At 46.7% G+C, this 14,551-nt stretch overlaps 1 protein-coding gene across 2 annotated transcripts in view; it reads right to left on the bottom strand.

Annotated features, from left to right (window-relative positions):
* Positions 1–14,551, bottom strand: part of Elmo2 (engulfment and cell motility 2) — a 38,816-nt gene that overhangs the window by 1,675 nt on the left and 22,590 nt on the right. For both annotated transcript variants that reach the window (XM_005392377.1, XM_005392380.2), the window contains 11 exons: positions 11,788–11,838; positions 7,378–7,500; positions 6,897–7,031; positions 6,094–6,198; positions 5,905–6,013; positions 5,334–5,470; positions 4,063–4,226; positions 3,782–3,894; positions 3,500–3,607; positions 3,049–3,131; positions 875–952 (listed from right to left, as the gene is read on the bottom strand). In XM_005392377.1, the coding sequence (XP_005392434.1) occupies positions 875–952; positions 3,049–3,131; positions 3,500–3,607; positions 3,782–3,894; positions 4,063–4,226; positions 5,334–5,470; positions 5,905–6,013; positions 6,094–6,198; positions 6,897–7,031; positions 7,378–7,500; positions 11,788–11,838 (1,206 nt within the window). The remainder of the gene's footprint in view (positions 1–874; positions 953–3,048; positions 3,132–3,499; positions 3,608–3,781; positions 3,895–4,062; positions 4,227–5,333; positions 5,471–5,904; positions 6,014–6,093; positions 6,199–6,896; positions 7,032–7,377; positions 7,501–11,787; positions 11,839–14,551) is intronic.

Raw genomic sequence — 14,551 nt, 5'->3', positions numbered from 1 at the left:
TGCATTTTACATTTTGCATTATTTTACATTAAAACTCCTTGTGACCTAAAATGCAATGAAAATTGGGAGGATCACCTACCTGAAGTTAGGTACGTAATCAGAAATGAGTATGGTGGCCAGTGAATGCCAGGTACTCCCCGAAATTACAAATAGGAAGAGGAAAACATATACTAGGTAAAATAAAAAAGAGCAGGAGTAAACAGGAACACTGCAGGATCGCAGTTTTGCTTTAAAATGTAAACAAAAATTGGGCAGGAGGGTCTCATGAGGAGAGGGACTAGCACAGAACTCTCTTCCTGTTCCCTCTCTTGCTGTCTCCCTTTGTTCATGCCTTGTTCACCTGGTTCCCCACCTGCTCCTCATTTCCTCCCAACAAGGCTTCACTGGCAGCTCAGGCTCTGCCTATACATCTCCTCTTCCCGAAGCCTGCAGGCTCCACTGCAGTTACTCACTTAATCCAGTCTAGTATTTTCCAAGGCTGCACTGCAGCCCCGTGTCACAAGAACCAGGTCCATTTGGTTTAAAAGTCCAGGCAGGACCCACCACAACATGTGACTGGGTGCCCGAGGAGGGAGGCCCTGTCCCTGTCATGTCCCTTTGGGTAGGAGGCCATGATGAGACAGAAGAGAGGAAGATTTTCTGAGTCCCAGGCAAATAAGTCATCCCTAGTTGGCCCTGTCTTTCTAATGACAACGTACTGCTGTTGCTAAAGAGTAACGTGGAAAGCCCAGTGCAGGGCTGGAAGGCTCACTGTGTGGCAGATCCCTAGTGATCCACTGCGGCCATCTGCCTTTCAGGGGATGCGCCTGTTCTGTGCACTCCTCCCCTCCAGCTGAACAGTCCGCGGGGCTGTGCTGTCCAAGGCAGTGCTCACCTCATACTTATTGGGAGCGATGAAGTTTAAGGTCTCATCAGGGTCATACAGGATGGAGAAGGCCAATTCCAACACCTCCTAAAGGAGAAAGGGTTTCAGTTACTTGGAACAATGGAACGGCCTGAAGTCTGAAAACCAAAATCTTGGCCAAGTCCCAATAGTTTGGCATATCACCAAATGTGCCAATGTAGACATGATATCCCCAGAGCCCCTGGGCATGCATGTAGGTGTGACTAGGAATGAGGCTCAACCTTAACCTTAACTCGTCATTCCTTGCCTAACTCATACCTAAGATATTGTGATACCGTAAAGATGGGAGTAAAGTTGTTTCCACCACTCAGAACCCTTGAATGCCAGAGTTCATGGCTGCATGTCACCCTAAGTTTTTACTCTGTATTACCAAGATGACTGACCTTCTCCTCCTCTCATGCTGTAACTGGCACAGGAAAGTGTTAACAGTTTAAAGCAACAAAAACACATGACAGACAATTGCAGGACAGTTGCAACATCAACAAAATAATTACAATGGATTGAAAAAGATAATTTACTTAAATCTCTAAATTCATAATAATACTAAAAAAAAAAAAAAAAAAAAAGCACAGACAAAAAATTTGTATACCAGGGACTAACTTCCTGTTTTGAAAGTAGGCTCATAAAAGAAGAATCAAGCATTTATCTGCTTTTCTTACATAAATGGTACCACTCGGAAACTCACAGTAGGTAAGGACAAGTTTCTTCTCAGAGAAGTAGTTCAGCTCACACATAAAAAGGCAAAAGTGCAGGGAGAACATCACTAGTTTGCAAGCCTTGACTTACTAATGGAATACGGCACTGAGCTGCACTGGTCTGCTGACGTGACAGATTGCTGACGCAACCCACAGGCGTTACGGGCCTCTTGAGGCAACATAGTACTATCTATGATGTGGCCTGCCAGAAAAAAGTTAAACCCCAACCAAATCAAACCTCTAGATCCCTCTACCCATTTACAGATCTGGGACAGAGGAACAAGTTAAACTACTCCACGGGGAGATAATCAGCAAAATCTGGATGCTGGGAAACTACCAAACAAGCAACCTGGTTTCTTCAACTAATAAACTGCAGAGAAAGTAAGAAGATGAAAAAGATGCAGGAGGAACTTATGAATGAATGAAGAAACTTAGAAAGACTCATCATAACATGCAGACCTTACTTGAATTCTGATTTAAACAAAATGAGTATGAGTGTGCCTATGTGTATGTGTATACATACAAATCTTTGCAATTTTTAATAAAGAAATCATGATAATGATAAGGTAACTGTTAGATATTCAAACATGAATGGAATATTAGATATAAAATAACTTTTACTTTCCTCTTAGGTGTGCTAAAGGTATTATGGTTAACGGTCCTATATCTATCTATATCTATATATATATTTTTTTGGTCTTTTTGAGACAGAGTCTCCCTATACAGTTTAGGCTGGCCTTGAATTCTGTTTGTAGCCTAGGCTGGCCTCGAACTCTCAACGATCCTCTTGCCTCAGCCTTCTGAATGCTGGGATTACAGGAGTGCGCCACCACACCAAGCTTTTTTTTTTTTTTTTTGAGACAGGGTCTCATTATGCAGTTCAGGATGGTCTTGAACTCACTTTGTAGCCCAGGCTGGCCTCAAACTTGCAATGATCCTCCTGCCTCAGCCTCCTGAGTGCTGGGATTACAAGAGTGTGCCGCCATGCCCGGCCAGTCCTATATTTTACATATTCACAGATGAAACCATGTGGTACTTAGGATTTTCTTTGAAGTCATAAGAAAGAGGAAGTGGATGGCAGAACGTGCTATAGTTGCTGAGGCTGGGTGATGTGTGTACGGGGTTCCATGTTTTGCATATGTTCAAAATTCCTCTTAATAGAATGTTCAGAGCTGGGTGTGGCGGCACATGCCTATAATCCTAGCACTTGGGAGGCTGAGGGAGGAGGATCGTTGCGAGTTCGAGGCCAGCCTGGGCTACAAAGTGAGTTCAAGGCCAGCCTGAACTGCATAGTGAGAACTTGTCTCACAAAAAAAAAAAAGAAAAAGAATGTTCAGCAATATCTTAAAGTGGGGAAGAGAGCAAGAATCTACATAAAAAGACAGCGCCGCCAACATACTCTGCTTAGCCCCGTGACACCCACTCAAGTCAGGGTTGCTCTCCTCTTACCTTGTTCTGTTTCAGAGCACTTTTCTCTTTCATGTGGGGACAATCTTTTCCAGTGACAATGGCCTTAATATCTGCAACAGGAACTGACAAATGACGGGAATTAGTATCTGGAAGCATCTGCCGCAAGCTGGTCAGCACTCACCCCAGTGCTGGAAGGGAAGTCTGGGGCAGGTTGCCAGGAAGCTGCAGCTCCCGGGCACAAAGGGCTCTACTAGCTCAGGGAGGGTGGTCACGCAGCACGGTCTTGTACTGTTCCCTCCCCCGGGTCACTTCCAGTCGAATGTAGTTTGAGGAAGCTGTGTCAGAGCTCACTGCGTGTAACTTTGACAGACGAGGAATCAAGTGCAGAGAGGTGCTGGGCCTACGATTGGATACTCGGTTTGAAATAGCCAGGACTAATATTCAGGTAGATGAGTCCGGCTATCAAAGCACAACAGAGAAATGAACCTACTTTTCTCCTGCAGGGATTCGAACGTCACCTCCCCTTGAGGGTTGTCATCCAAGTCACCATAGTGCAGGACCTTGTGGTTCAGTGCCAAGCGGCAGTACCAGAACCGTTCTGGAACACAAGCCAAGCAGGTGAGCTAGGAAAGCACTGGAAAGGCCGAGGTCCACAAAGGGCACGATGACAGTGGCCTGCCTGTTCCCTGCAGGGACCATGCAGGCAGGCTCCTTCCGGGCAGGAGGCAGACCAGTGGGTGAGGACCAGCCCGGGGCCCACGCCTTCTCTCACCTTGCCTCCGGCGATTCCCGATCTTTCGGAAGCTGCTGCCCTCACAGAGCCGGTTCAGGCGCTGCTGTTTGATTAGCTCAAGGATCTCAGGCTGGATCTTCTCCCTCAGCTCCCTGGGGTGCACATGTGCCAGAGTAAGGTCAAGGGGACAATGGCACTTTTCTTTTTTTTTTTAAAATGGACTTTATGTATAAAAAGCCGAAGTGGACCCTGGGATGACAGGTACTCCTGAAGGCAGAAGTAGGGGCTGCCTCCCTATTGGGGCTACTAAGGGCACTTACACAATTGGTGGGGACTGGAAATCGTCCTGACTCATCCTTTCTGACTGGCGCAGTCGCAGGATCTCGGAGTAGCTCAGGCTACGTAGTTTGCTCTTGAACTGGTCCAAAGAGTTGGGTTTGGAGGGCAAAGCTCGAGTGATTTGCTCTCGGACCACTTGCATAACCTGAGAAAAGAAGGCAGTGACTCACTCCACTGCTCTGAGAAACGGACAGGCTGACTCAGGAAACCAAGGTTCTCCCATCCCTGGTGGGCTGGTCAGATACCTGCTGGGGAAATGAGTGTCCTGACTTTCTAAGGGACATCTTGTTGCTGGCTACTCAGGTCAAGTGACAGACACTTTATTTGCCACATATTTCAGTTAGTCACTGGTATCAGGGAATAAGCCCAGATTTTTGCTGCAGTCAGAGAGAGATGGGTTTAGATCTTGGCTCTGCTCTAAGATAAAGTCCTTGAGTCCTGATTCCTTGAGCAAGTCACTTGACATCCCTGGGCCTCTATCCCCTCACTTCTAAAGTGAGAAAAAGGAAGACGCATGTTCTGCTAGTGCTGCTGTGAAGAATAGGAGATGCTGCCAGGAAGGCTGCATGATGTGGGGCATTAAAAACCGTGCCAGTTCCCCTAAAACTGCTAAAAGAACAAAATGGGATACTTGCATGTACAATCTAATCTCACTAAGGAGAGAAAACTCCATGGGAAAAAGACTGGAGGAAAACACAAAAATGGGTGTCACTGCTTAGAGGAATTATAGGTAACTTTTTCTTTTTTATATTGCACTTTTCAAATTTTTTTTGATGAGATGATCAACTTCAAAACACTCAGCTCCTAGATTGTCATCTTGTGAATAACTAGCACTGTGCTCTACATGGAGAAATTACTAGGAAAGCACCAATGGATGATAATGAAGCACCCACAATGTGCACAGCACAGCAATCCTCTCCTGCCTCTCCTAACCTTTGCAGTTCAGAGATTGCACACAGTAGGTGCATTGTAACCCACAGCTATTCTCCTATGCTACTGTCCTGACTCCTAAGGAAGATGGGGCTCAGGTACTGGATTCACTGGGCAAATGAGAGATGTGGGGTAGACATCACCTCAGAGGGAGTCACAGCCAGATGGAACTGAGGCTCTCCACTGCCTCAGTCATGTGACTCAGCAGGGCAGACCAAGCTGGCTTTCCAGCTTAGGGATTCTCCAGGCTCTAGGCAACTGTCTGAGACTGTCATGTGACAGTTTCCTTTTATGGGCTTCAGGGCAGCTCTGTGACCCTGACCTTGTTGAAGTCTTCTGCTGTTGCCCTCATCTCCTTCCAGGTTTTGTTCAGCAGCTGGATGCAGATTCCAAAGAGCTCTTCAAATGCTCGATCATGGGTAAAGAACATCGGGTGGTAGTCATTGCGGCCTTCATTTGCTGTGGAAGAGAATAGTGAAACAATGATGAGTTTTGCCTACAGAGGTCCAGAAGCTCACATCCAAACCCTGGATTTCCTGCACCAAAGACCCATGAACAAGAGCTGACCAGGCCAGTGGCTACCAAGGAGAGTGGGCTGGGCTTTTCTTCACTTCCTCAGCTTGTTCTTCAGGGTGTTTTTCTTGGTCTGCCTCTACCCCTATTACCGACTAGCCCTGACATGCAGCACGGGTTAGCCTCTGCAAGAGTTCAAATTAGCAGCTCAAAGTAATGGCCATGGCTCCCAAAAGCAAGAATAAAGATTATCATCAGCTCATGCAGTAATCAGAAAGCCCCAAAAGATGGTCCAGTCCCGGTGACATCTAATTGTTCGTATCTCCGGTCTCACCAGGCTTCTGGTGACAACACTAGCAGAAGGAGCTGCAGACACTTACGCAGTTCGCCAACCTGCAAGATCTCACACAGCATTTTGGTGAGCTCGATGGCACTTCGGCCAAAGGGGCACTCATGTTTGTCTTCTCGGCTGCTGTTCTCCAAGACAATCTGTCGGGGAAGAAGAAAGGGAAATTAAAGGAGGAAAGCAAGAGATGGGCCTAGGGAATGAGAGGCCAACCCATCTTTACCCGAATGTAGGTGTCCTGGTGGACTTTAGCCAAGTATAGCATGTTGTCCAAGGCCAGCATTCCAGGAGGAGTCTGGGTGAAGTCCAAGGCCGGGTTGATATGGTTCTGGAGAAACACACACCCCATCTGAGGCTAGGTGGTGTCCTTGTATGTGAATCACCTGTGGGGAAGCCCACTGCCCTCCCTTTCTCTGCTGCCGGTGCTTTGTACTCACTGTCCTCCAGCCCAGCTCTTTATTTTAATTTTATTTTTTTTGTTTTTGTTTTTCTTCCGGTACCAGAAATCGAACTCACAACTTTGCACTTGCCAGGCAGGCGCTTTGCCGCTGAGCTAAATCCCCAGCCCCTGCCCAGCTCTTTTCACACGCCTAGTTCTACTACTGAATTGAGCTTCCAGAGTTGGACTGAAGTTGCCTCATCTTGTATCCTCAGCACCTAGCATGCTTCCAGGCATGGAGTAGGTGTGCAGTAATTACTTACTAATCAAAGTAACCCCACCCTCAAGCCATATTCTACCATAACAGTCACCGTAGGTTTGCAAAGAATGTAGCTGCTTTGGGGGATAGGTCCCTCTCTACCTGACCTTCTGGGGTCTCCTACTCAGGAATTTCTGTTACACAACTGAATGTTGCACATCAATTTGCAAATGTGCTACTGCCGAGGCAAACCAAGTGCTGTGACCCTCCTCCTTCTTACTCTCATCTATTTATTGCAGGGCCACCACTATGAAGGAGGAGCTGTCAGGCCACTGAGGTGGTCATCAGGAAGGACTGCCCACCGTCCTCTATGCTTTGGGGTACTCACAGTGAATCCCAGCATTTTGTAGTCCTTGGTGTACATGGCTTTGCGTTTTTCAGTCCCACTCCCAGGGACATTGCTAGAGTCAGACTCTGCATCAAATGCAATCCTCCTCAGTTCAAATATAATGTCTCTCTGTGCCTGAGTGAAGACGCAGACAGTCATAGTAAGTGAGCTGGCCAGGAGAAGCAAGCATGAGAACATGGGGCAAGCTCAGGCTCTTCCAAGATGAACTGAGTCAGTCTGGCCCCAATGAGTCTGCTGGGAGGCATTACCTCTACCACAGTAGGGCAGAAATGGGCTGGCTCACAGAAGCCCCAGTAGGCACAGACCATACTAGATTCCCCAGAGATGCAAACCACTTCTGCAAATGAAGACCACCCACACACTGCCTGCCGGGCACACAGACTGAGCGGGAATGCACCACAGCCATGAGAAAACAGCACATGATTTTAGTCAGGAGGGCACTGTTCCACTTAGCACCTGCCTGATCATTGGGATCCATCTTGGTCATCATCCTTTCTTCCAGAAGGTTAAAAGTCAGGACCTGAAGGACATAAAGCTGATGGGCCATCTCAGTTTTGATTGGGCGATTCCCTCGGATCACATGCTAGAAAAGCAAAGGCAGGAAACAGGGCTGAACTGATTGTCTCCTTTTTGAAAAGCCACATCCATACTGGTGGGGGGAAAAAAGTGTACTGGGAATGAGTTTCCTCCCACATACGGGACTTCTTGTTCTAGAAGGGGATGGAGAATGGATGGACTCAGGCAGAGATGATTCACTGCAAGCCGAGGGCACAGTCCCCCCCTTGCACACCGCTGGGCAGAGGAAGTGGGATTAGGGCCAACTTTGACCTTGCCAGAGCTGAGAGAGGCAAGTCTTTGAGGTCAGGAGACTGGATCCACTCTAGCTGGACCCCTCACAGGATTACTGAATCCAGGACAATGGAGAGTGCAGCATGCAAAACAGCCACTTTCTCTTAGAAAAATAAAAACATCTTAGATGGCTTCACCCAGTGAAGAGGCTTTAGAAAAGATCATTTTCTTTAAATGATACTGAGCCACTTCCACAAAGGAGGAACAGCTCATTCTCCTGTCCAACCATGCATGCCACCTCCCCGTCTCCCGCATGTCGCTCTCCCTTTTCTGATTCTGTCCTCCCCGCTCTCCGTGGTGGCTCATCACGCCTCCCTCTGACCCAGCGCCCAACACCACCCAGGGTCCCCTTTTCTTCTCTCATACTCATCCATCCGTCTCTCTCACGCGTGCTGTCTCCCTCTGTCCTGATGACCAGCACACTACCCTGTTCTCACTCCTACAGCGTCCTGTTCTTTCCTCCTTGCTTCCCTGGACATTTCACTGCCCCCTTTCCTTATCTAAACTACCATCCTGAATCCTGTCACTTTGCCTCCTTTGTTGCTCAAATGCACCTCCTATCCAATTTCCCACATGTGTAACCTCTGTCCCTTAGGTTCTCATACTCAGGGGCCGTCTCTAGCAGTGTGCAGTCCAGTGCAGTAGCAACTAGCTGTATGTGGTTATTTACAATGATAAATTCAGTGATATCTCAATGAGAAATTCAGTTCTTTATTGGTACTAGCCACTGTGGCTAGTGGCTGAGATACAATGCCGGCACAGAATGTTTCCACTAGCACAGACAGTTCTGCCATACAGTCTTGTTCTAGAGCTCTCTAGCTCTAAACCATTCTTTTCAAAGCTTCCTGGAACTTTAAGACCAGCTCTCTCAGAGCTTGCATTGGCTCTAGATCCATCTCTTTAAACCTGCACAGTCTAATTTGGTGGCCACTAGGCACATGGGGTGTTGAACACTTGACATGTGGCCCATTGAAACTGAGATGTGCTGTGTCAAATGCACACCAGACCTCAAAGCCTCAGTGTAAAGAAAGAAAATGTGACATATGTCATCAATAATGTTTTCTATTTACTACAAGTTGAAATGGTGTTTTGGGTATCTTAAGCTGAATAAGCTATATCATTAAAGTTCACTTCCACTATGCCCTTTTTAAAAACATTCTTGCACACTGTAGAACATTTTATACTACTCATGTGGACTGGGTTATATTTCTACCAGCCAGGATTGCTCCAGACCTCTTTCCTAGCTGTGTGACTCCCCTACTTTCTCACTTCTCAAGATCTGCACTCAGCTGAGTGTCACATGGGTATTTAACTGAAATTAAAATCACACATTCTGCTCCTCAGCCACACTGGACTCCTTTTAAGTGCTCAGGTGATGACCACTTCAGACAGCATTTCTGCAAACTACAGGTTTGCCAACGTGCTCGAGCTAGATCTTGCCCCTGCCCTCCCTCTGAACAGGAAGGACACATTCCTAGCCTCTGGTGCTGCTCCAGTTGCATGCACTCCCCGTCTCTCCTGCAAGAGACCTCTCCTAGCTCAGTCCCAGTGATTTTCTCACTTCCCAAGCATTCTCATTCCTCCTGGCTCAGGGCTCTTCTCTGACAATGCTGCTTCCTGCCTCCTTCCACAACTCTTCCTTTGCCTCATCCGAGCCTTTTCTTCTCTACCATTTCTTTGCTCTTCCAGCCTGATTTCTCTCTACTTCTCCGTCCTTAGTCTTTCCGCTCACATAATTTATAAACAGCTTTGAGTAGTGGTGAAAGTTGACATGCTTTTAGTTTTCACTCACATTAGCCCCCTTTCTTGAACTGAAGAGACATCATGACGGGAAGGTAACTAGCCAGCGCTGGTTTGAAGAATCCCAGCTCCCATTTGATGAGCTGCAGTTTCAGAGGTTTTATCCACTGGACCTCACCTGGCCATCATGCCTTTTGAGGCTTAGGCTCTCTGGTTGTCTGACTCAGCTAAATCTCCGGACTTCAGTGAGCAAGAATTAACCATTTCCTGGCAAATCATTTAAGTCTCTATGCTCAGTTGTCTTCTGTAGTGGAATCTTTGCTTGATCACAAGGACTGCCCAGAAATCAGCTGAACTTCTGGGGACCCTCACTGTCACGTATAGTGGAAGGTACCTCGATAGCTGCTCAAGAGTATTCACAGCAATGCCTGGGAACCTATCCACTGTCACTTCAGAGCACATTCCAATAATGCTCCAGCATTGTTTTGCTGGGGGACTTCCTGCCAGGCTGCTAGCTGGCCTGTGACCACCACAGAAGCAGTCAGCAGGGAGGAGTCAGGGACTCTGCAGGTTTAGAGCAGCTGACCAATCCATGCACAAGTGCTCGGAGCTTACTCTGTGAATTCTCTCACCTTCAAGTCCTGTTCTGCCTACAAAGCAAAGCTTACCAGTGCCAGGCACCCTGATGAGCATGTCTGTTAGGGAATTTAGTCCTGACACTCACATGAGCAAATCAAAAGCCTAGAGAAGGGAGATGAACCACTTGAGATCAAAGCAGATTAGAAAATGACAGAGCAGGGCTGGTCAAATCCAAAGTCTATGTTCAGCATTTTAAGTCTTTCACTTGACTCCTGATTTTTCATTTATTCCCTCACTGTGGTCTCTCAGTCTTCCCTTTATCATGGTGTACATGGAGTGTCCCCACAAAACCTCACATGCTCACAGGTGGCGCCTATGGAAAGTGATTGGACCACAGGCTCCCAGCTCACTTGCTGTTGGGGGATGGGGCTTGGTGGGAGGTGGGCACGGGGGCGTGGCCTGGGAGGTCACCTCCCTCCCCAGCACCTCCCTTTTCCCTGCTTCCCGGCTGCCAGGAGTGAGCAGTCTACTCCACCAGGCTCTCTGCCACGCTGCTGCCGCCCTGAAGCTGGCTCATCGTGCCAGGGCCGAGGCTTCTGAAACTGTGAGCCAAAGTAACCCCGTCTTTCTCAAGCTGTGGGTGTGCTCTGTCCCAGCAATGAGGAAAGGGACTAAAACACCCTTGTTTTTGACAAGTGCTTGCTTTTAATCGAGACCCTTGGCTCTCCTCTCAGCTCCCATCTCCCCTCATGGCCTATTTCTGTCCTTCTGTACCGCACATCACCACGGTGGGGTCAGGAAAGACCTCTCTCCAGACCCTGCTGCCCCTAAGAAATCCTACTTTCCTCCCCCGTTCACTCTCGGGAAGCACACAGCTCCTTCTAAGATACAGATGTGGTCACTTCACCGTTCTGAGTAGAATCCCTCAATTGATGAAGGCCTTTGCTGACCTGGGCCCTGCAGCCTCTCCAGCCTTGTGACACATTTGCCCCTTGCTCCACTTCGCACCCTATCACAAGTCCTTTTGGTCTCAGCTACTCTCAGAAACTCCAGTTCTTCTTGGTCTGCCTACTTGTCACCCAGGCACATCCAGATACATTCCTGAAGGTTCAGTGATCTCCTCCATCCTCTCCCAGGCCACAGACCTCCAGGGAAGCACTGACCACTCTGAGCTATGATCACTGTCTTTCCTACCACAAGGTCTTTTTCTTAAGACAAGGTCTCATTCTGTAGTTCGGGCTGGCCTTGACCTTGCTGCAATCCTCCTGCATCAGACTCCTAAACGTTGGGTGGTGTGTGCCATCACGTCCAGCTTCTGACCACAGGTCTTCGAGAGCAAGAATACTCTTACTCATCTCTGCCAGCACCCCACACAAATCAGGTTTATGATGAGCGTCAGTTGAGTGAATTGCTTTCCTCTTTGGTGCCTATTTTAACAAATTCCCCGTGGATAAATATGTTGGAGATGCAGCAAGTACTATAGCTGACCTTAGTCCCTCCCTGGAGGCGCTGCAATTCCTGGTGAGTCGGCTTCATTAAGAGGATTATTAAAAAAGCTTAACAGTTTGAGAAGAGTTTAGCACCTATTAAGTTTCCTCTGTGTGCCCCATTACTCAATACTAATTTCAGTAATAACTGAAATAATTGCTATTCATAGTAAGAAGACATCAGTAACAAAATACAGTGTGCTCCAGGAACTTACATTCAGGATTATGGATCGAAGGTGCTTCTGTGCGAAGGCATTGGCCATATCCTATGGGGAGAATAAGTACATATAAGGAAAGGTGGTAGGCACACACTTGTGACTGCTATCAAAAGGAAGGTGATGACATAGCTCTGGGGCTTTTCCTTTTAAAACCTTTTCCTTTCAAATGAAAAGTGAGTCAGTGGAAGAAAATCCACTCACCATCAACTGTATTTTATACACTAAAATAGTTCCTTTTTTGTGAGTGTAAATTAAAAGTTTTCCTTCCTAACGCTGCATCGTCTTCACAGAGGGACACAGACAATGAGACACTTGTGTTACAGGATGCTGGGCAATGGACATCGCACGCAGAGCAAAGAGTAGCATGATGGTCCCCACACCGCATGTGTCATTCCAGGCAGTTGCCACCAAGGCCAGAAGCCCTGATCAAGCACTCACTCAAGCTGAGGAAAGGACTCTGGCCCAGCGCCTCCTCCAGCCCTCCACAGGCAGGGCCAGAGCAGATGTCCTAGAGCAGTAACCTGACTCTTCCGACCAGCGTAGACAGCAATGTGTGTGTGTTTATGGGTAATTCTACATAATAGGTTCACCTTTCAAAGTTATATTCAATTTAGATTTTGACAGTAATGCTTTATTTATTTAGCAGGCTCAGGAAATCAACTGTCTTACATAACTGAATCTTCCAGGGAGTAAAATTTCAAGATTTCTCTCAGAAGCATTATTTTTAACCATTCTAATGCAAATCTTTTCAAAAAATATGTAATTCTTTATTTCTGAAGAGATTACAATGAATGTAATTTAATCACTGCCAAGGACTTGGCTTCATGCAAAAGAACATCAGTAATTCTTCTGTGTTGTGACACTGTACCACCCTAAACTTTTTAAACATGAAGCTATTTTCCCCTCAACAAAATGGTTCCAGATTATGCTTTTAATTTTTCCAACAGCCTTTCACAATTCTTCCCTCTCTTCCTTCCAATGTCAGCCATCACTTCTCACTAATGTTAATTAGTATGACTTTACTTTCTGAATTGATGCCTTCATTTAATTTTACAGATGATTCTAAGTCATGATGGAGCTGTCGCACCTCTGCTATGGAGTAATACCCATGAACTCTGTCACTTTTCTCAAACAGAAAGGCCTTTCTCACTTCTAAATTCCTACCCACATTCCAAATGGCTGAGGCTGTCAGGCGCACTGAGTTTTATTTTTTATCTTCTGAGCACGCACTGGCTGGTGGAGGGGAAAAGTGGCCTAAAAACTTCTTTGGTAGCTACAGGAGGTTGAGTGAGATTAAACTTTGCTGTGGACAACTCAAAATGTGCGTAACTGCCAGTCATCTTCAACTAAAACATCAAGGTCTCAAACCAAAGCCTTTCCTTGGTACTAGGGGGCAAGTCACTCATCCTCTTTTATATCCTCATAAAGCTAGCCTTTCTAAAGCTCCCGCTAGTCAATAAATGATTGTCCACACTGGCTTTTGTCAACTGTCTAAGCCTTTTCAAATTCTGACTGTCCAGGAAGAATCCAAAAAGGGCATGGATTACCTTTCTGCTTTTACTACAGCACACTGGCAGGCAATACAAGGAGGGAGGCAGCAATATCACCCGGATGAAAGTCAAAGGCTATATCTGAATCTGAGCTTAGCTGAACCACAGACCCATACAAAGGGAGGTTACACAAGAAAGACTGGGCCACATTCCCTGGGGCAGGCATCCTCTCAATCCCTCTGTGACTCTAATCTAAAATACTCCCTAAGTGTCCTGACAGATGAGATGTTCAGCTCACAACCTTTCCCTGGGCCTGAAAATTCCCTGGACATTCCATTCTGCCCAGCTTTGACCTCCCACCTGGAAGTGAGCTGGAGCCCTTTCCACACAGGGTGCTACTTACAGTGGCAGGCAGGTCTAGAGGATTAAGGTGCTTGTCCTGCTGGCAGAAAGCAAAAAGCACAGAGAGAAGCAGACAGAATGAGCTTCAGCTTACATTCAAACAAGGACTGGGAAGGAAGAGAGTCATAGAGCCATGCCATTTGAGAAAGACAGGACAAACAGAGCCACAGATGCTTCTGATCTTCCCTATAGAATCTACCAAGAGCTTGACACATGATCCCCGTATTTCACCTTACTAAGGCCACGACATTGACAGAGAATTTGAGTTGTACTTTTGTACATGCCTTGGGCATTTATCAGAAAATTTAGAGTGTTAAGTGTTATTAGGGCCTTTAGAGGTCATTTAACCTGGTTCTTTCATTTTACAGATGGAGAAACTGAGACTCAAAGGTCAGAACACTTGCCTAGTCAGAGACAGGAAAAGTACTTTGTCCCAGGACCCTTAACTCTTAAGTCAATGCCTATTCCACTGCTCAGATGATTTCTGGTTCCCTCATTTATAAAATAGGTGGCCTGTTTTTCCTGATAATATCCTTGTGTGGTGAACAGGGCAGAGGTTGTCGCTCCCACATTATAAGAGAGGCAACTGAGGTTCAGAGAGGCCCAGCGATTTGTATAACACATCATACAGCTAATGAACAGGGAAAGAAAGACATTTAGAATCTTGATCAGAGGACTTCTGTATGCTAAACTTGATGCTAAGTCCCATTTGTTTCTGATCCCTTGGACTCAACAGTAATGCCAAGAAGGTCTCCCCTAACTTATTCTTGAACCTCTAACCCAAGAGTTAGCAAACTATGGCTACAGTGGGTTTTCTGCCTATCTGCATACATAAGGTTTTATCGGGAGGTGGCCATACCCACTCACTT

This window comes from Chinchilla lanigera, unplaced genomic scaffold (assembly GCF_000276665.1).
Source record: "Chinchilla lanigera isolate Chin_1 unplaced genomic scaffold, ChiLan1.0 scaffold00044, whole genome shotgun sequence".
In the NCBI taxonomy this organism is placed as follows: domain Eukaryota; kingdom Metazoa; phylum Chordata; class Mammalia; order Rodentia; family Chinchillidae; genus Chinchilla; species Chinchilla lanigera.
The sequence above is the reverse complement of the archived record's forward strand: the minus strand, read 5'-3'. Positions and strand labels throughout refer to the sequence as shown.